General features: G+C 46.9%; 1 protein-coding gene and 1 long non-coding RNA gene across 2 annotated transcripts; one reads left to right on the forward strand and one right to left on the reverse strand.

Moving 5' to 3' along the window:
• Positions 1-533: 533 nt before the first annotated feature.
• Positions 534-22667, reverse strand: LOC135363592 (uncharacterized). Its single transcript, XR_010409404.1, has 3 exons — positions 22541-22667; positions 12964-13505; positions 534-1235 (listed from the first exon to the last, which is right to left on the reverse strand). It is a non-coding gene; the product is annotated as an uncharacterized LOC135363592 (long non-coding RNA).
• On the forward strand, positions 21920-24190 carry GSX2 (GS homeobox 2). Its single transcript, XM_045881160.3, has 2 exons — positions 21920-22603; positions 23291-24190. Exons 1-2 carry the CDS (start codon positions 22030-22032, stop codon positions 23629-23631), a joined length of 915 nt encoding a protein of 304 aa, XP_045737116.1. The 5' UTR covers positions 21920-22029; the 3' UTR covers positions 23632-24190.
• Positions 24191-25765: the final 1575 nt, after the last annotated feature.

Consider the following 25765-nt stretch of genomic DNA (forward strand, 5'->3'; position numbering starts at 1 on the left):
GTTAGCCAGCACCCAGCATCGTATGGGAACGTGGGTCTGCGGCCACACCACCCTGAACGCGCCCGATCTCGTCTGATCTCCGAAGCTAAGCAGGGTCGGGCCTGGTTCGTACTTGGATGGGGGATATGGGAGACAGCCTACCTCTGTGTTCTCTCTCACTGCTCACCCTACCCCAACACATATGCACTGGCCTTGCTGTGATGTGCTTTCACTCACATTCTAATTTTTTCTTATAATATTTTCTCATGTCATTTTCTTTCTGAACGTCTTTTTACATTCACACTTTCGAAGTTTCTTTCTTTTTTTTTTTTTTAAGATTTTATTTATTTATTTGACACAGAGAGAGAGAGAGAACACAAGCAGGGGGAGTGGGAGAGGGAGAAGCAGGCTCTCCGCTAAGCAGGGAGCCCGATGCGGGGCTTAATCCCTGGACCCAGGGATCATGACCTGAGCCGAAGGCAGGCGCTTAACCGACTGAGCCACCCAGGCGCCCCTCAAAGTTTCTTTCTTTTCTAGTCATTGGCTACCGTGTTTCAACCTCTTCTTAAAATGTGAGTTACTTTTATATAAAACTAAATTTTGAAGGTAGAATCCTCTCAAATTAACTTTAGGGCTTCAATATTCAAGGTATTGTGTTGCTCCTAGTGACATTAAGCACTTAAGAAGATGCATGAACAATTTTAGGCTTTGGGAGATCAACTAATAACTCTGTGCGTGGTGTATTTAAAGGTATCAATTGTGTCCTTAGAAGATGTAATGAGCTATGAGGTATTTGGGGGTTCAGAAAATGAAATGCACCCTACTGCCATGAGAATAACTTATACCTGGAGGCACAAAATAGTTGTAAGTGAATTTCCTCAGAACTCTTGCTATCATCTTTATTGTTGTAGTTAATTGCACCATGGGAAGACATTCAGATATGAACATGTAAAAGAATGCAGTCTTTATTCAGAAAAATAGGGTAAAAGTGAGGCAAAGAGATAAGCCCATCTACAAGGAAAAACAATATTTATATCAGTGTTTACATAGTGCTAAACATTTCACAAAACATTTTCATTTTTGTCTCCTCTCACCCTCACAACACTCCAATGAAAAAAACTGGGATATTATTTCCATTCTATAAATTTCAGAGGAAACAGGTTAAATAACTTACTCGAGCTCAAGTGGCTCTTGAAAGGCTGAGACACAGTGAAGATCGAAGAAAGATTCCTTTTGTTTCTGTGGGTAAGTTTCCACTACCAAGAAGGGAAGATAAATAAGGAAAAAATACAAACTTAATGAGAAAATTAGGCTAACCGTTTTTACATAGTATAATGAGGAACGGCTGAGTGGTTATAAAAAGCTCATTTCCCTCCCCAAACACTTAACATTCCCAGGATGATATTTAAGAAACAGGAAACTGGGTTGACTCAATACTTGTTATCCTCATCTGTGTAGTGGAGCTAATTATAGCAGTCATTGCACAGAGCTGTTGCAAGGATTAAATGAGATAATATACATAAAGAATGGTAAGTATTCAATAAGTGTTAGTTGTTATTATTGATGGTGGTGTTATTTCAATCAGGGTGGACAGAATACTAGAATAAAGAGCTGTAGATACGCATTTTCATGCTGCACTGTAATCAGCCTACCCTAAATTATCTTCCTTCAATTCTCTTATCTAGAGAATGAAGACAATGTTCCTGTCTAGCTGCCTTCCTCACAGAAACAATTCATCATGCCAGATCATGTTCTGAGCATTTATAAAGCCACAGAGAAAGACAAGAAAATACTGCAACCATTTCTCTCCTGGGTTTTGTCTCTCTTTGCCCTTCTGAGCAAAGCCATACGGCAAGGCAGTGGAAAGTGTTTATGAGTAGTCATCCAGTCAGACCTACACAGGTGCTGGGCAACTTAAAAATTCAATGGCTGAACTGGAAAGAACAGTCAACTTGACTTATTGTTCTCTGAGATTCAAACGAACAGTTCATATCATCTATAAGAGGTTCACTGAGGGGGCAATACGTGTCTCATCCAAAGAATAGACAGATTATTTTACCATGGATTAGCATAGTGATTAGCCTGTGAGAGGTTTGTCCACAGGAGATAGTTCCTCTAAATATCCTTGCAAGGCTGTTGTGCCTGTTCACCTTAGAAGTGATCCCACTTAGGCTCGGAGATCTCATTCTGCCTGCCGTCTGTTGGATCCCTGTAACTTCATTCCCACAACACCCCACTGCCAACCATGAGGAACTGATGTTTAAGGGCGTGTCACGTGAGCAGGTGAACCTTCTTGTTGGTATCACAGAACAGCTGATCATTCATGATTAGATCATGACTGTTGATGAAATCAGGGCCATTCGGATCCATCTACACCCTGTGGCATGCGATTCTACCCTGTCCTGCCTGATTTGAGATGCTTCAGGAATGATGTAACTTGGCAAATGAATCCAAAATCAAAAGCTCTTTAGATGATAATCTTAGATCAACTACAAGTGATGCCAGTCAACCCATGAATATAATAGGTCTCACATGTTGATTTTATAATTAGTGCCCACTAATGGAGGGGCTTTTTCAGGTTACTGAAATGAGCTTACAAATGTTAGATAGCTCGGGACCCTATCATCACACACACGTCAAACGCCATTCTGATAAATGCCACCGCCAAAGCCTTAGATTACTTTCTGTTCTCATTCCTAAGATGATCAAAAACAACATTTTGATGGTCATGTTGAACAGAGCAATTCAGTCAGATTTAATTGAGCCAGATTAGGCTCATACCATTAGGGAATAGTCCTTCAATCCTTTTAAATCCCCCTTTTGTTTCTGGATCATAATTAAAATAACATAGAACGACTTTATTAATATAGTTTGAACTATATTCGTCTGTACTGAGCCTGTCTTTCAGTTTTCTGTCCACTCAAACTTAAGAGATCTTCTTGTGATTTATTAGCTCTTATCTTCACATTTTCCTACGTGACACTGAATTACACAATCTTAGAAATTTTACTGTATACTTTCTCTTCCAGTTTAGTGTTAAAACTTCCCTTTCCAGAAAACTGACTTTATCCTTATCTTTTGATTTCTTCCATTTTTTCTATATTTTCTTTCTCCTGAGATATGTTATTTCTTTCAGCTATAATCATAAGGACCTCTTTTTTCTCTCTTTTCCTTAACTAGTATCTCAAAGGTGTTTTAAGCACTGACTGAACAACTGTATTAAAAATTTTAACCACATGCCATTTTTTTAAAGATTTTATCTATTGGTTAGAGAGAGAGAGCACAAGTAGGCAGAGAGGCAAGCAGAGGGAGAGGGAGAAGCAGGCTCCCCCCTAAGCAGGGAGCCCGATGCGGGGCTCAATCCCAGGACCCTGGGATCATGACCTGAGCTGAAGGCAGATGCTTAACCGACTGAGCCACCCAGGCGCCCCTACCACATGTCATTTTTGAAGATTAACAGTGAAGAAGATTTCTTTGCACTTAGACTATATACTAGTAGATACAAAAGTACTTCTCAAAAATATTTAGTCAAGGGCGCCTGGGTGGCTCAGTTGGTTAAGCGACTGCCTTTGGCTCAGGTCATGATCCTGGAGTCCCGGGATCGAGTCCCATATCGGGCTCCTTGCTCAGCAGGGGGTCTACTTTTCCCTCTGACCCTCCCCCCTCTCATGTGCTCTCTCTCTCTCAAATAAATAAATAAAATCTTAAAAAAAAAATATTTAGTCAAGGGGAGCCTGGGTGGCTCCATCAGTTAAACATCTGTCTCCTGATTTCGGCTCAGGGGTCATGATCTCAGGGTCCTGGGATAGAGCCCCTTGTTGGGCTCCCCCTCAGCAGGGAGTCTGCTTGTCTCCCTCTCCCTCTGCCCCTCCCCTCTGCTTGCACCCTCTCTCTCTCTCTCAAATAAATTAATAAATCTTTTTTAAAAAACTTAGTCAAAAGGATGCATATTTTAACCTCTCTAGGACATTGGCTAGTAGCTATCAACTGTCAAAATCAGCATTTCCCAATGTGATTTTATTCTGAGAAAATCTAGCCCTGTAAAATGCTTCTAGAAAAAAACAAAGGGAAAGGAAAATATTTTTTCATTTTCCTTTCTTTTCTTCATCTTTTTTTTCTTTTTTTAATATCAATTGCTATGCTTTAAGTTGCAATTAACAAATTGAATTCGAACTGTTTCAAAAAATGAAGATATTTATTGGCTTCACTGATGGTTAAAGTCTAGAGATGGGGCAGGCAAAATGCAATTTGCCCAGGCCTCCAGCTCCATTTCTGGACTCTGCTTACATCTGTGTATCAGATTCTTCCCTCTTCTCTACAAAATGACTGCAGCAGATCCAGCCCTCATATGTACACATTGCACTCTCCAGAGCATTAGAGAGAATCATTATTCTTTAAAATTTCTGAGATTTGCTCTTATTGGACCTTCTCAGGTCACATGGTATCCACCAAGCCAATCATTGTGGAAGGGATAACATACTGATTGGCTTAGCGTAGATCATATGTTCCTTTGTGGAGCCATAGATAGTGTGAAGGTCCCCAGAATTCCAAGGCTGAAACCATACACTATTAATGCTGCAGAAGCAACTAACAGGGGTGCCTAGGTGGCTCAGTCAGTTAACGACTGCCTTCAGCTCAGGTCATGATGGGATCCAGCCCCGCATTGGACTCCCTGCTCAGAAGGGAGCCTGCTGCTTCCTCCCCCTCTGCTGGCCGTGCACCCTGCTTGTGCTCTCTCTGTCAAATGAATAAATAAAATCTTAAAAAAAAAAAAAAAGAAGCAACTAACAGGTGTCCACGATAAATAAATTTGGAAAATACTGGCTTATACCCACTTCTTAGTTCAAGCACAATCCTGAAAATGAGGAAGTCTTCAAACCAGAGAATAAGCACGAGGAAGAGAACAGCCACATGAGAATTATTATCACTAAAACTTAATATAAGACTATTGAAACAGAAGCCCTGTTAGGACAAAATTTCTCTGTTATGCTCACCACTTTTCCCTGGTGCCTTGAAGAGTGCTTGACATATTGTAAGCACTCAAATATTTGTTGAATTAATGAAAGAACTGGTTTCTAATGAAGGGCCTTTTATCTGAGAGCTTTGTTCTCACAGGGAAAGCGGATCCTTAAAACTCTGAGTAAGCCCGTTCTGAGGAAATGGGCATGAGGAGGAGTGATATTTTTTTCAGTTCTCCATGAGGTCCGGCCTTGCAGTTGCTGAGGCAGGTCCTACTTTCCTTTACTTCCCCATCTATGCTGACCAAGACACTCATCCGCTGAAGGAAATTAGCATCCCTGTGTTCCTGCAACCTCAAATTTAATTACAGCATTCAGTATGCAGCCCTGTGCAAGGAAGAATGGAAAGAGATAAAAAAATACCAAAAACTGTTTTTGTTTTAAGAAACAGACAGTATGGCAAGATTATGAACTGTAGAGTCTCAAAGACTGGGGTTTCCACCCAGGTTATGCTCTTTACTAATCATGTAGCCTCAAGCAAATTACTTAACCTCTTTGAACCTCGATTTTCTCATCTGTAACATGAGGATGATCTCCTCACTCTTTACTGTGACAATCAAGTGTAATAACGTGGTAAAATGCTTAGTACGGTGTCTGCCGTACCACTCAGTGAATGAATCAGTCATTATTATTCCCATCATCCAAAAAACTTCAAATTGACCTTGTTGACTAGTTCATTCAACTCAACAATCTTTCTAGGTGATGCTGAGGGTTAGTTTACAAGATATTGCTCTGGAAAAATAAGGGTATTCATAAGTATCCTAAAGAATTAGGATATACCATATAGAGATAAAACTTATAATTAAGCATACATGGCAACACTGAGGAATTTTGGATAATCTGAGTTGTTACCATTAGGAAGAAGTCATATGAAGAAGCTACCACTTTGAGGAGCATTTTATTTTTTTTTAAGATTTTATTTATTTGTCAGAGAGAGAGCACAAGGAGGGAGAGTGGCAGGCAGAGTGAGAAGCAGGCTCCCCGCTGAGCAAGAAGCCTGATGTAGGACTCCATCCCAGGACCCTGAGATCATGACCTGAGCCAAAGGCAGATGCTTAACCCACTGAGCCACCCAGGAGTCCCTTGAGGAGCATTTTAAAGATCAAAACTGGATGAGTGAGAAAAGGATAGAAGCACTTTAAATGGGGAAAGGTGTGGGTAAGAAGCCCCACATATGGGGCTGTATGTGCTGTGACCACAAACAGGTCTGCCTGGTTGAAGCAGAGAGGTTGATCCAGAACATCATAGGATGAGGGCAGTTAGGTAATGTGGTAACTGACGGGAAAGTAACAAGACCAATACCACCTTCTAGCTGATGATAAATGGTGACACTGTATATGATTTTGTGCATTGATTTGCCATTTCTCCCTCATTTTTCCATCTACATGGGATCTCAAAGATGAGCAATCATAGTTCTGGAGGTGGATATGACAGACCATTCTGCAAGCACTTTAAATCCTTCAGGAAACATAAACATCTTGTGACCTGGAACAGTCACTTAGGATTCTGACTCAGACTGGGAATCTGAGCAATGCTGTGCTAATAAGCCAGAACCAGGCCATAAACATCTGGCTGCCCTACTTGATGGATCTTTGGCATGTTGTCAGCAGGCCCTGTGAAGATAAGGTTGAATCTATCAGAAAATATCTAAGGTCTGCATGGGAAAAGAAGTCTTTTGGTATGAAAACAAGGCAGGGTACCTGAATATGACATCAGGATTTCCCTACTTCACTCTATTTCTATTAGATGAGATGGGATGGGGACTGAGTGCTCAGGTCAACTTTCTAAGGCACCTGGTTGGCTAAAGGAGGCTATTTAAAAAATTTTTTTTAAAGATTTTTTTTTTTTTTTTATTGGAGAGAGAGAGAGAGCGCGCGCATGAGTGGGGAAGGGCAGAGGGAGAAGCAGGCTCCCTGCTGAGCAGGGAGCCCAATGTGGGGGCTCATTCCCAGGACCCTGAGATCATGACCTGAGCAAGGCATCACGCTTAACCGACTGAGCCACCCAGGCACTGCTAAAGGGGGGGTATTTTTACCTCTAATGCCATATTCACACCAAGCTGCCTTCCAACCGGGGAAGTGAGACTCTGGAACAGAGTCAGCATTTAACAAATATGTTAACTACTATGTGCCAATTACTCGGAAAGATACTATGCCAAGACAATGAGCTTGGCCATCATAACCATCAACTCAACCCTCAGTAATTTCATCTCAACTTGATGTTCCAACAATTATATGTAGTTTAAACACTATAGGCTGATGTCATGTTTATTTCCAACCCCAATTTCTCTGAAGTTCGGATATTTATTTCCAACTGCTATTACACATGAAAAATATCCCACTGGCTGTTCTGACAGCACTTACAACTCAAAATGCTTAACACCAAAAACCTCACCTTCTTCCTCTCCCACCCACTCTATCCACAAGTCCATCTGAAACAATGAAACACTGCTTATCTTCTGTAACCACTATATTTGTTAACGGTGCCCTCAGTAACACAGACACCTGAGCCAGAAATCCAACTCCCCACTGACTCATTTCTCTTTCTGTACCCACATCCCATCTAAAGAGCAACCGAGGACTGTTGGCACTCTTGAATTTATCCTCTCCTCTCCTCTCCTCTCCCACCACTACTGACTAATGTGGCCTGCATCATCTTGAGACTGACACTAAGACTTTAACTGCCTCTGATTTTTCTCTCTTCCAATCCATCCCTTATAATGATTTCAATATAATCTTTTCAATTTTCTACTTAGCATCCCTCAAAGACTATCCATCTAATAATAGCTCCTACTCTTTCACCAACCACTCAGACCCTTTGTTTCTGCTGCTAAGCAGCCCTTGCTGTTTCTTTCTGCTGCATGCAGCTATTCCAGCTCCACAGAATGCATCGTCCAGGTCTGTGCTCACTCATGGACCCCTGGCCTAGAAGTCTCTTCTCTCATTGTTGTGTTATTGTTGTTGTTGTTGTGTTGTTTTTAATCTGATTATATCCTATAAATAGTTCAAGGCCCAATCCCAGAGTCCCTGATGCCAGCTGGAAGACAGAATGGCTCTCTCCTCCATGATTCCATAGATTACTGCATTCCATTATCACACACCTATTAGAATTCACTGGGGGCTGTGGTGAGGCTTTAGTCATCTTTGTACCCCAGCACCTAGCACATGCAGGCACTTGATAAGTAATGGTGAATTTCAATAGCAACTGTAGCTCTATTTCCAGAAGTTCATCTAACAGTATGACCTAGGCCCTATCTTAAAAAGTAGCCATTCATTTGATATGCTTTGTCTTTCATTGGCAACTAAATACACACAAACTTCTCTGGCTAGGGGTCATTTTCTGGCCAATATAAATGGTATTATGATCATTCCTAGGTACATTGTGTGGAACACCATTAACTTGTTCAATCTCAAACAACAACCACCACCACCAGCACCCGAGGTAAAAAAAAAAAAGAGCCCCCTGCAGAATAGCAATGATGCGGTTAACTTCGGCTGCCATTGCTCCTTTCTGAACTATGCCTTCTGCATTTATAATGAACATCTCTGTTCCTTTAGAGCACCTGGGGCAGAAAAACAGTGTATAACTGAGACGTGTATTACATTCTAAGTGGAGATGACATGGGTTAATCCATACCCAAACATCAAATCAATATATCAATTAAAAAAAATGGTTCTATTTCTTTTCTTGTCTCAAAATGTTTAAATTTCCCTCATTCACATAAGAAAGTAATAATTCATGGTATTTGAAAGATAACAGAGAAGTAACTGTCATTTATTTTACTACATGTGAACATCCTTGAGGAAATGGTGTTATCTTTTTTTTAAGTTTATTTATTTATTTTTTTTAGTAATCCCTACACCCAGAGTGGGGCTCAAACCCATGACAACGAGATCCAGACTCGAATGCTCTTCCAACTGAGCGAGCCAGGTGCCCCGGAAATAGTGTTATCTTAAAACTTGTTCAGAATTGGTAATTTTGTACTTAACATCTATTTTCTGAATCATATTACCCTTTTTTTTTTGCTACCTTTGTAGTTCAATATGATAAATTCTTGCTCTAACAGCGCTTATTGATTACTCTTGAGATATTAATGTCCTCATAAGAGGATGTCAATTATCACTAGTATCTGTGGAAAACAATGGTGCTGTGTGTGCCTAGAGAATGAGGGACATTGTCTTGCTCAATCAGTTTTCAGTCAATGAGCTCATCAGCTAAATCTGATGGACTGACAGAGAACCCAAACATGAGGAAGGAACTGTAATGCACTGACTAAGACAGTATGTTGGTTTGCCCAGAGCAGTCAGATGAGGGAGGGCATCCAGCCAAGTCAAGAGATTCAGGCCAGACTCCAAATGAGCTTGAGCTAACAGCAAGACAATATCTCTTGTTTTCAACCCTGTGCAAATTATAAAAACAAGAGGATGTGGCCATTGTGGAATGTTCCCCCAAACATCACTTATTTAGCTGGGGATTGAACAGCTACATAATCGCAAAGGCAGGCAGTTGAAGAAGGACCCAGCCCTCATCCCGGGGCCAGAATTTAGAAGGATCCACAGCGAATCCAGTGACCTACATTTTCCTCATTTAGCCAAGAGGTTTAGAATAGAGAACTTGTTTCCTACCAAAAATGACACTCTGATTTAGATCCCAGTCCTGGATCTGATTTGGACACGTCCTTTAACCTCTGAATATCTCATTGTGGAAATAACAATTTAAAAAAAAGTCCAATCTAGCTTATATAACTGTGCACAGCCAATGACATAACATATTTAAGAGTCTTTGGAAACTCCAAAGTGCTATGTAGAGGTAAGATAGAATTGAGTTCAGGCATCTACCAGGAACACTGGCTTTCTTCTTTTGAATTCTCATCAAATATTGATGATGGCAACTATTATGCCAGGCACTGTTCTTAGTGACCCCATGGACATAAATATCCTCCAGGAGTTTTCATTCTCAAAGGGAGATTCAGACAATAAACACATAAACTCTGTACATTATATAGTATGTTGGAAAGTGGTAAATGCTGTGGAAAACAAAATAAAGCACAGTAAGGGGGGTTGGGAGTGCAGAGGGCACAGTAGGGGCTTCGATATTTTAAAAAGAGTGAGCAAGTGACATTTGAGGGAAGACCTGAAGGTAAGCAAAGGGACTTGTAGGGAAGAGTTCTCAGCAGAGGGGAAGGCCAGTGCAGGAGAGGGTCAGACAAGAAAGGAAAGCAGGGTGAGTGAATAGGCCAATAGGAGGAGAGGAGTTCAGAGAGATAGCCACTGTTAAGATCATGGAGGGCCTTTTTGGTCATTGTAAGGTCTTTGGTTCTTACTCTGACCCAATCTGACTTCTGTTTTTAGAGGCTTCCTCTGGCTGCTAAATTGAGAACAGATTGTAGAGGCAAGGATGGGAGCGAGGACCCAGTCAGAAGGCTCTGCAGGAGACCAGAGTGTGGTTTGGACCAGTGTGATAGTGGTTGGGATGTTGAAAGTGGTCAGTTTCTGGATATGTTTTAAAGGTAGAACCATCAAGCCTTCCCCACAAATTAAATGTACGGAGAGAAAGAGAGGATTTGAGGAAGATTCCAAGGGTTTAGGACTGAGACAACACAACAGGGATGTGCCAGTCTGGAAGGGAGCTGGAAATCCTCCCCCTTTTCTCCTCCTAATTGCCAGGATATCTTCCTTCAAATGTGTAAGTGTGGATAGTGTGGGCAGAGAAACAAAACTGAGATGGTCCTATTGGTGACTGCTGGAAGGGATTGATCACTTATAACACTACTTCTCTTTGGACCTCAGGTTCTCTGACTGTAACATAAGATGGATGGGTCAGCTGGATAGTGGCAAAATTCATTTCCAGCTACTAAACTTGAGAGCCTAGATGCTGCAACGAATTCTCATATTTTTCAAGACTTTTTAAAATATATTTTTTCCTTGAAAAAGTCTAAATAAGGAAATTCAATATTTAAAGATACTCTCTTTGGTTTAAAACAAAATTATCTTATGGTCTTAGTTTAAACACCAAAAACAAAACAAAAGAAAAAAAAAAACTTAGTAAGACAGTAAGACATTAAAAACAAAACAAAACTACCATGTCCCATAATTGTTTATACAGTACCTTGTTCCAGGGAGGTACGTGGCTAATCAGGAAACATACTTCCGAAACATACTTAATTGGAAGTTTCGCTCACAAGGTTAAATTACAGCATGCATTTTGTGTCACTGTGAAAATATTCCCTTTCACTTTAATGGCACATGGGTGGACTAAAAATGCTTCTAAGGCTGCCTGAAAGGACATTTGGCTCTTATAGGTTCTTGCTGTCTTCCCCTAAAGAACTTCCCTTTAACAACTGCACTAGTAATAACATTGGTTCAGGAGGGTAAGAAGTTAGTAGAGATGAATAAAGACGAAGCATCTAGATATTCACAACCTGATGCTACAAAGCAATATGATATAAATATACACAAATTAATTTGAATCTGTAGATAATCTCTCAAACAGTGTAACCTACATCACATCTGGGCACCTGGGTGGTTCAGTTGGTTAAGCATGGGACTCTTGATTTCCTCTCAGGTCATGATCTCGGGGTCCGGAGATAGAGACCCCTCTGCCTCTCTCTCCCTTTCCCTCTGTCCCTCCCCCCTCAAATAAATAAGTAAATCTTTTTTAAAAAAACCTACAGCACATCTCCCCTTCTCCACAGCATTCCATCAGGCCAGCAGAACATCAACATCAGCATCACTGTAGCTTGCATATACCCAGTGCTAACCATGTTCCAGGCACTGTGCCAAGGGTTGTCATGACAACTCATTTACTGCTCACAGCCACCCCATAAGAAGAGTGCCATTATAATTTCCATTGTCAAGGAGGGGGATTCACACCCAGGACTGCCTAACCTCAAGCCCAAGCTCAAGAGCACAGTGGAAGGGTTGTGGTTCGGATGGGGATGGAATGCACTGGCACTTATTTCAACGTACTGCCTTACTGCTATCATACTCTGTCTTCTAAGCTCTCCATGCCCCCTTGGCTTGAGCGCAGAGACCAAAACTTGTGTTTATAACACCAGCATTTTGCAAAGCAGTTACACATGAATTGAAAGTCCCGTGTTAGCTCCACGATGAGTGAGACCTAAGCTGTCTTGTTCTTCTGGTTTTCCCAGCGTGTAAAGCAGAGCCTGGTATACTCCATAAATACTTGTTGGGTAAATGGCCAGAAAGATGATCCAGAGGGTGAGTGAAGAAAACTGGGGGAGAGGTGAAAAAGGGGACCCCCGGTGATGCCCCCCAAGCCCCTCTCACTTATTTGCAGGTTTCCATCGTGAGGGGCCACTCCTGTCCCCTCCTTCTTTCCCTCCCTCTCAGTGACCCCGCTGCTCCGCCAAGAGAGGCGCCGGGCTGCTGTGGCCCGCCCCCTGGGTGGGTGGGGGTGAGCGGCGGAGGTCGGGCTCCAGGAGCCACGCCCCACGCACGCATCCCAAGCACGCACGCGTCCCGGGCACGCACACTCTCACAGGCAAACTTCACGCACGCGATCCCCCACGCCCCCGCTCATACTCTTCACACGCCCTGGCGGGCGCACGTTCTTACACATACACCTATGCACAGACTCGCAGGATCACATGCTTTCTCACACACATTCACACGCATACTGTTCACACTCACCCTCTCTCACACACTCAGCCTCTCTTATTTGCCCCTTCATATATTCACACACTCCTATATTCACAGTCATGCTTACAAACCCCCACTCAAGCTCTGAAACACCTACACGCTTCACATACACAAGTACACACAATCACGCACTCATATTCGCACTCTTCACACACTTGCCGACACATGCATTCGCTTCGCACACACCCCGTGTCCCACTCTCACGTACGCACTCGTTCTCACGCTCACGCACACTTCACACGCGCTTGCGCACACAGATTGACGCTAAATTCTCCCTCCTTGCACACACGCTCGCGCATGCGCACCTGTCGCGGCGAGGACGCAGCGCGGAGCGTGGATGCCAGGTGGTTGGGGGCCGTTGCCGGTCGCGGTGTTCTCGGGCTGTGGCTTCAGTACGATCCCTTAGAGTCGCTTCGTTTTCCAATGAGAAATAAATTAGGGAGAAGGAGAGACCGGGACCCAGAGAGTCGAGACCCCAGAGAGGGTACGGTGTGGGTCTCCAGCTCCCGCAGCGAAAGCGCCGGGAGCGGCGGACGCGCTGGGAGCGCCTCGCATCCTCTCACAATCTATTTATCTCCATCTAGGGAGCGGCCTCCCTCGACTTCACCTGCGTTTGGGGTTCGGGGTTGAGTGAGGACCGACTTCGCACTGGCCCCCAGACGCGCAGCCGGGGTTCGCCCGCTCAGTCGCTGTGGTCCAGGCGACACAGCACAGGACGCTGTGGGCTGGGGTGGAAAGAAGAGCAGGGTCTTAGGATGAGAAATCCTCGGTTTGAATCTTTCCTCTGCCCCTTGGAAGCTCTGTGCCTTGGACAATTTGCGTAGCCTCTCTGAGCCTGTTTCCTTATCTGTAAAATGAGAAATCATTCAACAAATATTTATCTCCTAATATATGCCAGCTCTAGGCTAGGTGTTTGACACAGACGGCGAATAAACAAAACAGACCCAGTTTCTGTCCAGGTGCAGCTTGCAGGCATTTGGGGAGGGGCGAGTACCCAACCAACCAGTGGACCTATGTATTGATTACAATCAAGGCTTTAGAAGTAAAGGAATAAGCTGTTGCTTTTACCCACTTCAAATGTCTTTCAGCACTTACTATGTTCAGGGTGTAGGGGCATAAAAACAATCACATTCTCCGGTGCCAGTTTGTGCCCCATCATATGGGCCACGTTAAACTGGCCTCTGTGATCTTTAATATATAGGAAAACCACACTAACCAAGAAGTGGACAAAAATCAAATGAGTAAATAATAAAAGTACCTACCTCGCAGGGTCATTGTGAAAAATTAAAGATACATTAAAAAGCTTAAGTCATACCCTGGCACATAATAGGTGCTCAATAAATGCTAGGTATCATTAGATAGTATTACCTAGTGCCTAAAACCCCACACCCCTGCATTAGATAGACAGGATCTGAATCCTGGCTCTGCCATCTTTAGTTGTCTGACCTTGTAAGTCTTTGAACTTCCTTAAGACTGAGGATTCTCTTACAAGAAACAGCCATAGGGGCGCCTGGGTGGCTCAGTGTTAAGCGTCTGCCTTCGGCTCAGGTCATGGTCCTAGGGTCCTGGGAAATTGGGCTCCCTGCTCGGCAGGAAGCCTGCTTCTCCCTCTCCCACTCCCCCTGCTTGTGTTCCCTCTCTCGCTGCATCTCTGTCAAATAAATAAATAAAATCTTAAAAAAAAAACAACAGCCATAATAATGGCATTTTATCTGTCAGATAAAATGAGGTCATGCCGGCACGGCTCCTCATTCAGAGCCAGGCACATGGAGGAGCTCAGGAAATGGTGGCTATGAAGATTGGCATCCTGGAATGGCACCTGCTTCCTCCTGTGCAAAACAGACCAGCAAAGGGGGCACCTGGCTGGCTCCATTGGAGGAGCACAAGATTTCTGATCTCCCGGCCCGAGTTTGAGGACCGCCCCCCCCCCCGGCCTTGGGTTTAGAGATTATTAAATAAATCAATAAACTTTAAAAACAAAAAAACCAAACAGACCAGCAATGCTTGGAAGGTTTCTCCAAGCCAAAGGAGTGTTGAAATTTAGGGAACAGTCCCAAGTAGGGGCTTCCAGGACACCAGGCCTTCAAAGGGGATAGAGTGGGGCGTGGGGAAATTCCCCTGGCAGGTCCATGTTGATGCGGCTGCTGAAGGAGACAGGTTCGTCCAGAAATTGAAGGCTAGAGAAACCCCCGGTTGGGCATCTTTGGGGTGCAGGCTCCAGGCTGTTAAGGAGCCTTGGAAGTAGAAACTCAGCTCGGAAAAGGTGTGCCATCTGGGAGAGATGATTGAGCCGCTGCTCCAGCTTCCTGGTTTCCCTCTGCGAAGCCCAGCCCTCTGATACTTCATTCCCCAGCCTCAAGGGCACATGGACCTGCAGATCCTGGATAATAATAAAAACCACCGACAGCTCTTATCAGGCACCAGGCGGGGCGCCAAGCAGTCCTCAATTCCTCACAAGGACTGGAAAGTGGCAGGCATTTTCCTATCTCACAGGCTCAGAAACAGATTCTTCCACCAATCTCCCTGGCTTCCTTTCAGTTCTTGCAATTAACCAAGAGAAAATCTTCCCTGCTTTTGTGTGCGCCCTTCGGTGGCCCGGAACACATTCCCCATCCCTCTTTCCCAGGCCAACTGCCACTCATTCTGCAAGTCACCTTCCCAGACTTCAGCTTTACCCACTCCTAGAGCCAAATGGTCATTTCTCTCACATTCACGCGACCTTTTGCGATTCACTGCCACTGAGTTGAGTTGTTGAAATTCCCAAGGGACCAGTCTTGTACAACGGCATTCCCCGTATGCCACGAGCCCGGCATATAGTAGGCACACCATACACGCTTTCCAGCTACCAACTGCTGAGTGAGGCTCAGAGAGGGTAAGTTCTTCTCTTCAGGTGCCAGGAGTAGCGAGTAGGATTTATCCGTTATTTCTCGACCCTCACCTGAATCAGAACTACAGCCAGCGTTTTTTGTTTAATTCTTAAGCTTGGGCCCCATACCATTAAGTCAAAATCTCGAAGGCATCCATACTTTTATAATGCTGTCTGGGTGATTTTTGCAGATGACCAAGGTTGAACACCAAAAAGCCTAGATGGCTAAAAATTAGAAAGTTTCACTCTCTTTTTGGTAGCATTCAAACAAAAACAAAAACAAAATAGTAATTCCATTACTAAGCAGCGATTTCAGGCCAGGGCTTTCAGCAAACTTTAGGCCAAGGGAAGTGGGGAATTCGTATGTGTGTGAATGATTCAGGCCTCCCCTTAGGCTCCCACCAACACCCTCCCCGACCAAAGAAAAACCACCAACTTTGAAAAAGGTAGTTAAAAAAAAAAAAAGGCTAGCGCCTAGGGAACTGGAGAGGGAGGGAGGGAGGTGGAGCATTTGCTTCAATTATCCGGATAATTGTTCCCCACCTCAGGCCATTGTTACTGAAATGAAACAATATTCTATTGGATACAGTCTTGGCCTTTTCAGGCGTGCTCCCCGCAGGGCCTAGCACACGCTGGGCACTGAGTAGGCGCTCAATAAATTTTATTCTGATGACAGAGGAGAGCTTTAAGGGTGGGGGAGGGATGCCCTGTTAGGCTGAAGGATCTGGGGGTGGGCGAATATTAATTAAGGGGAAGTGGGGAGCAGAGAGGCTGTGTGGTGGGGACTGGGTGTCATCAAAACTGTTCAGAGGGTTCGGAGACCCGGCTGTTCCCGAAATTCTGATCCAGACTCCTCACTCGTTTCCCAGCAGCCTTCTCCCAACCCCCTTCTCCGAGGGCCGAATTGAACTCTGGCGCCTGTCGAGAGCACAAAGGCGAATTGAGGTTTCTCAAAGGCCCATCCGCTCTGAATAAACACTAGGGAGAAGCAAGGCCATCTTTTGGTGGTGGGTGAGCACGAGGCCCGCCGCCTGCCCTCTCGGCCGAACGGGCTCGCCTGCGCTGCGTTCAAAGTAATATTCGGGCAGCTGACGGGAGAGCCGGGCCTCGGAGCCCCTGTTCACTCTGCCGGCGTAGGCATGTGGGGACTGCCTCCGAACTGCCCCGCTTTCATCCCGACTCGAGGCTTTTCAAGAGGGGCTTGGGTTCTCCAAGAGTGTGTATTTGCTAATTGCAGCCTCGGCTTTAATGAGATTCTTTTAACCTATCCCCCCCCCCCGCCCCCGCCCCGCAATCCGGTTTGCTGGTTACAGCCTTATCTGGGGATCCTCGTTTTCCACCCTGGCTATACATCCTGTGAACAATCGCCTCTGCGGCTCCTGAAAGAAGAGCGAGCGCCCCATTTCTGCTGAATGCACGTCTCAGTTCATCCAAGGCTGGCGGGCTTTTGATGGCCACAATACGAGTTACGCCCAAAGAGTGTCTCTTTGGTCAGATCGACAACGCTTGGCTTCACGTTTGCAAGTTAAACGGGCAGAAACCCAGCTGAAACTCCCACGCCAGACGCCGGGGACATTTCCCTCCACCCTGCTCAGAGCCGAACTGGGGAATGGGTCTGGGCAGAGGGAGGAAAGAAGGGAGGGAGGGGGAGTTGTCAGGCGGCGACGCGGGGAAAAAAGTTCCGATTCTAAGCCGCCATCTAGAAGAAAGGGGGGGGGGGGACCATTTTCTCTAGTATATCCCTCTTGTTTTTATTTTTATTTTTTTTTTACATTTTGCTTTGTTGGCAGCTTTACCCAAACAAAACAAAAAAATAAAATGAGAGCGTTTTCTTGTCTTCACCTAGGTAGCTGCGTTCCTCCAGCCCCTGAAAATGTGACTCCTTCATAAAATCAAAATTTATGATTATTCAAATGTTGGGGACTGTGAAAAGAGAGGAAGAAAGAGAGAAAATTAATATTGCAGCTGTTCTTCTGATTAATGAGAGATAATTGCTCATGAAAAGTCACCCCTGTGGCATTTTGTTGTCTCCTGGATCTTTGTTCTTTTCCACTATTATTGAGGACTTTCTTGAAGACTAAGCGGTTCTTTTCAATTTTTGGGTATTCAGAAAGGGTTGCCTGGTTACGGAGAATGGGGAAATCTCGGGCTATATCGGGTAAGATGTGCCACAGACAGCAATATCACAATGCCACTCAGAGAAAAGGATGGATACAAGTTAACGATGCGCTTTCAATAAAACATTCATAGACTTGTTCACGCTTTGATAATGACCTCATTAAAGGGAGCTGGGGGCAAGTAAGTCCTGTCTCCTGTTTGTGTTCGGCTAACAAAACCCAGCTTTGAGATCATTCATCGCTTTGGAAACTAATATGAAATCAATGTAAGAGGAGCAAATAAATCCGAGGCCGCCCCGCCAACTCCTGGGCTGTCCCGCCCTGCTCACGGTCTCTGTTTGGGGCAGGAGAACCGTGTGGGCAAACGCTAAAAAAATGAGAGAAAAAAGGACTAGGGATTGGGGGGGGGGGGCTCTCTTTTGTGTGTGGGGGGGTTGTGCAGAGGAAAGGGCAATGTGCGAGTTACAGCCGGTAAAACAGCTAAGCACATCAATAGGTCAGAACTCTAGGGCCTGCAGAATAAGCAATGCTAAGTCCACATTCTTTGCTTTCCCTGACTTTGCCCATGAAAGGAAATAGAGTGAGAAACAAGAGGGGAATGTGGGGTCCAGGTCAGGTGTGATCCCGGGTGGGGGAAGTATTGGAAGGCTTCTTGAAAGCTACAACCAAGAATCAAATCTCAAGGTTGAGATAGGAGGAAAACTGCTCATCCAGGCTCAAGTGAGAGTCCAGGGGCAAGAAGGTGGCACCTCTGAACTGCTTTGATTTTTTTCTCATTGGAGGGTAAGGGTGGGGTACCCTGACTGGTGTGTGTTAGGGGAGTGGAGGGGGGGCAATTTTGTTACCTTCTTATTTGTGACATTGTCTTGCACTCAAGGAAGACAAAGCCATCCTCTGTCATCCCAGCAAGAGGGAGGAAATCAAAGGATCCCCCTGCCCCTTAAAAGAACTAATTTTCTCCTTGAATTATGAAAGTAATGGCTTAGGTAACAGCCTGTACTCTGTACCCGACTGCTTAATACCGAATAAATCCTTCCACGTGGCTCCCCGAGTCGTGGCAATTAGAGCTCATTATAGGCTCATAAGAGCTCTCATTTCAGGGATTACTTAATGGACGATGAAATTTTATCGGACAGAATCACTGAGAAATAAAATTGCGTGGCAGCGGGGGCACCGTGGGGGCACACTGACAGGCTGCTCAGGGGTCCCCTCCTGCTTTGAGCAGGTTTGAGGAGCTGCTGTCCTGGGGAAGAGTCTGGCTGGGCAGGCCAGCCACATAGCTGCTCAGGGCCATGGAGGGTAGGCTTCCTTTGGGAATGGGGGTGGCAAGCCACAGTGGGGCCAACTTCTGAAGATGGGGCTGGGTTGAGAAAAGAAAGAAAAACTGAGAGATCCAAGAGAATTAATGAGGAGAATCTGAGGAGAGCCTCCAGTGTGGAACGTGACCCTCAAATTCTTGCTCTTGGTGGGTTCAAGCAATTTATTTTTTAAAAAAATTTGGGGCGCCTGGGTGGCTCAGATGGTTAAGCGTCTGCCTTCGGCTCAGGTCATGATCCCAGGGTCCTGGGATCGAGTCCCACATCGGGCTCCCGGCTCAGCGGGGAGCCTGCTTCTCCCTCTGACCCTCTCCCCTCTCATGCTGTTTCTAGCTCGCTCGCTCTCTAAAAAAAAAAAAAAATCTTAAAAAAATTTGAACTTTGTATTTTAATCCCACTTAGGTAACATGCAATGTCATATTAGTTTCAGGCATACAGTATAGTGACTTAACACTTCCATACATCACCCTGTGCTCATCACCATGGCTCAAGCAATTTAACCAAGTCCTCTCTTATAGGCAAGTTTCTCAGACATGGTCTGCTTTCCACCTCAAGTCTGGCCCCGAGCTACTGCACCCCTTTTAGCCCTAAGTAATGCCATGGGCCTCTCACTTTTCTTAAAATTCCTTAGCACTCCAACTGGATGTTTCCAAACTTAGACATAAATTAATTTAGTTGCTCATGCTTCATAATTAGGATTCTCTAAAGTCAAATGGTCCTCACATAAGCGCAAATTCCAGCATATTAGCATAGGAGTTCTTCCCATGAGCACACCCAGAACAACAGGGAACACAGTGACCCAAACTGTAAGCCAAAAACAGACCTCTGATAACCTTTTACCCAATCCAGAAGAGAACAAAGGAAAGGGAAAAGCTATTACTTTCTTTGAGCACTTACAAAGTGCTCACATAAGTATATATTATATAAATTACACACACGCACACACTTGCAGAGTGGGGAAATCATGTCACCTGTTTGGACAATTCAGGCCTGTAAAAAAACACCCAGCCTTTAAGCATCTCTTAGAGGTTGAGCTTCCATTCTTCCTGGGGCTGGAATGATTCTGGGACTACCGCATTCTGCTGACATGAGCGAGGGCGGATAGGCAGGCAGGCTGGCTTGAGGCTGAACGTCTGTGATGGCTGCATCGCCAAACCTTGTGGTACAAAAGTAGTTACAGCTGAGCAGCCCTGAGTTAAGCCCTGAGACTCCTTAATTGTTGTCACAAGATGTTGGATTAGCACATTTCTGGAATAGCTGTCTGTTTACACTCTGGAGACCCACCGTCCACTAACCGCTTTCTAATTGAATTCTAATCACATTCAAATAGCTCAATAACCAGCCTCAGCTGCAATTCATAAAACTTTAATTGCCATCCATAAATCCTGGACTCCCCAGAGCGGGGCGTCCCTACAACCCAATTACACTTCTCTAGCAGGCAAAAGAAACGGTCCCAGAGATGAAAAAGGGGAAAGGAGGGACAGAGAGATAGCCATGCCTCCAGCTGAGAAGCTGATGCTCTCCTAGGATTTGGGCACTTGGTTCTCAGAGGTGGAGGGAGTCCTGTCCCCAAGTTTCTTAACACCATTGTGAACTCAGGCCTGAAGTCAGCTGTTTTGGAAAAAGGATCAGACTTGTAGCGGTTGCTCACCCTCCCTGCTCCAACCAGATTTTCTAAAAGGGCAAAAAAGAGAAAGCTGTCACCTCTGCCACCTTACCTTCCCCAGAGATCAATAGGCCCTATCTTGGCAGCCACCCTCTCTCGCATAGCCACCTACGCGCAAGTCTTCCGCTGGGGCCTGTGCCCCTCAGATTTCCTTTACCAAGCCATGGCTCCCATCCTGAGGCAGGATTCCTTGAGTGGCTCCAATTCCTTCAACCTCTTTCAGCTTTTAAAGGGACGCAGGGGGTTGGGGAGAGAGCTGCTCAAGGTCTGTAAAATAGAAAGGCGCAGAAAATCACAGGACCCAGAGCAAAGGCCTTCCCCAAGCCTGCCCGGTCTCCAGGAGGGCTGGGGTTTGGGTCCTCTCTCCAAAATCATTGCGACGGAGTTTGCAGGGTTGTCCTGAAAATGCATAGGCTTGGAGAACGGAGAGTGACTCTTCGACGACGTGTCTCTTCGCCAAAGGGTACACTGCCCATTACAAAGGAGCACAAGGAAGTGTCCTTGATCTGAGCGGCCCCAGGAAAGCCCCAAGTGCAAAGGCATTTTAGAGCGTCTCAAGCGTTAGAATGAAAGGCTCTGCAGCTTCTTAGGTGGGAGGCTTCACTCTTGTGCCGCGGATTGGTCACGAACTAACCACCTGAATGACTTTGGCCAAGTCCAAATGCTGGGGGACTGTGTGTGTGTCTGTGTGTCTGTGCGTGTCTGTGTGTATCCGTGGTCCAAGCCGCGGTGCCGGACTCGGCGCCGCCAGTCCGCCGCCCACACAATCGTGCTCCAAACAGCAGGCCTCACACTCTTCCGCGCCCAGCCGCGGCTGGTACAGAGGAGCGGGGAGCACTGGGCATCCCCATTAAAAAGACCTCGAGGTCCCCACCTGGTGCGCTTTTCGGCCGGGAGTGGGGAAGAGTTGGGCTGGGGCCCGGACTAGGGAAGGGGGTAGGATGGGGGATGCAGCTCTGATTTCTCGAGAAAGCGTGGAGAAAGAGGGGGAGGAGGCCGGCCTCCCCGCGAAATTAACAAAACCTACACTTTGCAAAGTCTCCCCCATCCCCCTCCTTCGAGTTCTTCCCTGCCGCGCGCCCGCCCCTCCTCGCCGCTTCTGTTGTGACTCGGGCAGCCTATCCCGAGGGTGGGGAGCTGCTGAGGAGCCTGAGCCGAGCGGTACTCCGCAGCATCACGTGCCGGGGTGGGGGCTATAAAATCCCGGAGCCGGGGCGCCGGGCGGGGGACGTGAGGACCAGCCCTCTCCAGGGACCCCTTTGTTCGCAGCCCAGACGCCGAACACCTCCGCGTCCCCGAGGGCTTGACCGCCCGCGTCCGCGCCGCGCCCGGGGCAGAGCTCAGAACAGGAGAGGGGAGGGGGCGCCACCGCTGGCCCGGCCCTCCGGCCACCCACCCCTCCCGACATGTCGCGCTCCTTCTATGTCGACTCGCTCATCATCAAGGACTCCTCGCGGCCCGCGCCCTCGCTGCCTGAGCCGCACCCCGGGCCAGATTTCTTCATCCCGCTGGGCATGCCGTCCCCGCTGGTGATGTCGGTGTCTGGGCCCGCCTGCCCGTCCCGCAAGAGTGGCGCGTTCTGCGTTTGCCCACTCTGCGTCACTTCGCACCTGCACTCCTCTCGCGGGCCCGCCGGCTCCGGCGGCGGGGGCGCAGCCACGGGGAGTGCAGGGGCCGGGGGTAGTGGGGCCCCGGGGGGCGCCGGCGCCCTGCCCCTGGTCAAGGGTCAGTTCTCTTCGGGTCCCGGGGACGCGCAGTTTTGCCCACGCGTGAGCCACGCGCACCATCATCACCACCCGCCGCAGCACCACCATCACCACCATCAGCCCCAGCAGCCGGGCTCTGCCGCTGCGGCGGCGGCCGCGGCAGCCGCGGCGGCGGCCGCGGCGGCCTTGGGACACCCTCAGCACCACGCACCTGTCTGCGCCGCCACCACCTACAACGTGGGGGACCCGCGGAGATTCCACTGCCTCACCATGGGTAGGGCGGGGGCTCTGGGCACCTACGCGCCGCGCCTTCCGGGCTCCCAGGAGCAAACTTTCCGCCTCCAGTGGAGGAAGTGGCAGCTTTGGGGGGGGGGGGGGCGGGGAAGGGGGAGGAGGGGCTTTTCGTGGAACTGTGGAGTCGTCCCCAGAAGTTCCACGAAGGTGGAAGTTAGCTTTCGAACCTCTCCAAGCAGCCTGGTGCGTGCACTCCCGGTACCTGGTGTCCGAGTCTTGCGTAATATCGGGGCCTTTGGGACCTCGAACTTGAGGGTTGAGAAACCGAAGGCTAAACTGGCTGAGGTGCGGGGTGGGTAGGTTTGAACTTAAGTGTGGCATTCGGTCATCGGGGCTAGCTAAAGCCTTTCGACGCTTTTGGCTAAGCCTGCCTGCCTCTCTGCTAGGCTTGAAGGGAGCCGACCGGACAATGCAAGCCTCCACCCCTCTTTAAGCCTCTGACTTTACAACTCACACATCAAAGGCCTTCACTTGCTGTGGGCGTCTCTGTCCTTCCCCGCCGAGTAAAGAAGTGCCCTGAAATGGGAAAGGGTGAGGGATGGATACAGGTGTTTGATTGAGCTTCGCGGGTGGGTCCTGGAGAGGCGTCCTTTCCAAGGGATGGCACGTGGGGTGGGATCGCCTCACCCGAGAATTACCTCTCTGCCCTCTCTTGGCCGGTCTGCAGGGGGCTCGGACGCCAGCCAGGTACCCAATGGCAAGAGGATGAGGACGGCGTTCACCAGCACGCAGCTCCTGGAGCTGGAGCGGGAATTCTCTTCCAACATGTACCTGTCTCGACTCCGGAGGATCGAAATCGCGACATACCTGAACCTGTCAGAGAAGCAGGTGAAAATCTGGTTTCAGAACCGCCGGGTGAAGCATAAGAAAGAAGGGAAGGGTACACAGAGGAACAGTCACGCGGGCTGCAAGTGTGTCGGCAGCCAGGCGCACTACGCGCGCTCCGAGGATGAGGACTCCTTGTCGCCGGCCTCGGCCAACGATGACAAGGAGATTTCTCCCTTATGAAGGAGGGCCGCCTCCCTCTCACCACACGCTCCTGGCAGCCCCCACAACACCAACGCGGCGGACACCCAGGGGCCCAAATCCTCGCCCATTCTGTGGTCCCATCTGCAGAAGGACGGAGCTGAGCATTCTGCGGGCATACGTGCCCAGCCTGACCCTTCAAGTCTCCTCCTTGACCTATTTGTTTGAAGCTACACTCAAAGTTATAGGTCATTTTTTTAAATGTAAATAATCTAGATTCAACTCAGCCTTGTCATATAACAGAGAAAAAAACAACATGGTTGGCTTAAGTTTAGCACTGTATGTGGGATTTTGAAAGCGCATGTCATTTCCCCCTTCCCTACTGTCTTTCAGAACCTAAGAAGAACACGGGGTTTCTGGATTATTTTCTGTTGTTGTTTTTTAAATGAAAGTATTGAACTGCAAATAATTTAGAAAATTAAACCCTGTAGGTCTCGTTTTCTGAAAATTTGCCTGGGGAGAGATTGGAACTCAAGTTGCGAAGTCCCTTTGTATGTGAATAGTTTTATATAAAGTTTATATTTATATTTATTTAAATAAATGAAACAAAATCAAGGTTTTAAATTTGTGGTGTTTGCGCTCACCATCTTTCCCCGGCTCCCCCTCGCCCATATCTAGAGAAAGGCATGGATGGAGGGATGGGGGGGGGCATGTCTGAAAATTTAGAGGAAAGCGTTGACTAAAAACTAGTCATGTGGGGCTTTGGTTGGAGGAGTTTGTGGCACACCTTCAGTCATGATGTTGCCTACCAAGTAGGAACTCCCCATCCTCAAAATAGCTAAACTGCTCACAGTTGATAGGACAAGTCACTCCATTTAAAGTGACACTGACAATTAATGACAGACAAACTTTTTGATTTATTTAGCAGGGAAAGGTAAAAATCCCTTACCTAAGTATTTATTTTCTGTAGCAGTCCCCCTCTTCCCCCTTTCCCCCACATCTCTCTTGGTACCAAAACCTGAAGTATGTGAAGGAATTTGAATAGTCAGACTAGTTTTAGGAAGAGCAACAATCCATCAAACAGGTTGGAAGCATGCACAAGGAAGCTTACAAATGATGCTGCAAGTGACTGGAAACATTAGTTCCTGGTTGTTCCTCTAGCGAAGAAACTGGCTGATTCCATCAGTGCTGAGAAAACAAAAGGGCAGGGACAGGGAATTATTCTGCCCAAAGATTTATATTCTTACTTTTCCAAAATAGCTCCGAGGTGCCTTTGGACTCTTGCAGTTTTTCTTGGTCTCCCTAACTTTAACCTAAATCTGTTCCCTTCTAATCCCTTTTTTCCCATCACCTTGCAGAGTTAAGTCCTGCAAACCTGCTCCTGGAGATTTACTCTGGCTCTGCCCTCAGCAAGGCAACCTGGCTCTTTGCTCAGTGCAGCCAGGGCCTGTCACCTAAAGAAGACAAGTGAAGCTGGAAATATGGAAACTAGATCTCATTCCCTGCAAGCGGAGCCTACTAACACCCACTGATATTATCTCTGATTATTTTCTGTAAAGATGCCACCAAAGAGGTTCAAGCCATAGAACTGTTTACACATACACACGTTTCTTTAGGTCTGATTTACTTTCAGTATGTAGGAACTGAAACCTTACCAGTGAGATGGGGCTCTAAAATTGAGGTCAGAAAGCTAGTTTGGGAAAAGAGGAAAAGGGGGAAGGATGTGATCATGGTTTTTCCCTGCCCAGAGTTCATTAGTTCTTCTTTCCTCTTTTCTCTCTTTTTTTCTTTTCCTTTCCTTTTCTTTCTTTTCTCTGTCTCTGTCTGTCTGTCTGTCTGTCTGTCTCTCTCTCTCTCTCTCACACACACACACACACACACACACACACACACGAGGCTCAGAGAAGGACTTTCGTCGTCAGCTCCCATTCGGGTACCGGCCGGGGCAGAGGGGAGGGACTGAATAGGGAGCTGTCGCCGCTTTGTGCACCGACCTGGGCCTGGTCCTGCGCAGCGGTCACAGGCATTTAGCTCGCTCCTGCCCCGGCCTGGGAGGCTCAGCCTCCCGGTCTCTCGGTCTCGCGCGGAGCCTTGGGCCCGTCGCGCTACCCGCGGCGAAGGGGAGGAGGCACCCGCCCGCTGCCCGTCCTGAAGATCCCATCTCCCTCCTTCCCAA

Source organism: Mirounga angustirostris, unplaced genomic scaffold (genome assembly GCF_029215605.1).
Source record: "Mirounga angustirostris isolate CCGP_5_RB_7025 unplaced genomic scaffold, mMirAng1.0.hap1 SCAF_2, whole genome shotgun sequence".
NCBI lineage: Eukaryota > Metazoa > Chordata > Mammalia > Carnivora > Phocidae > Mirounga > Mirounga angustirostris.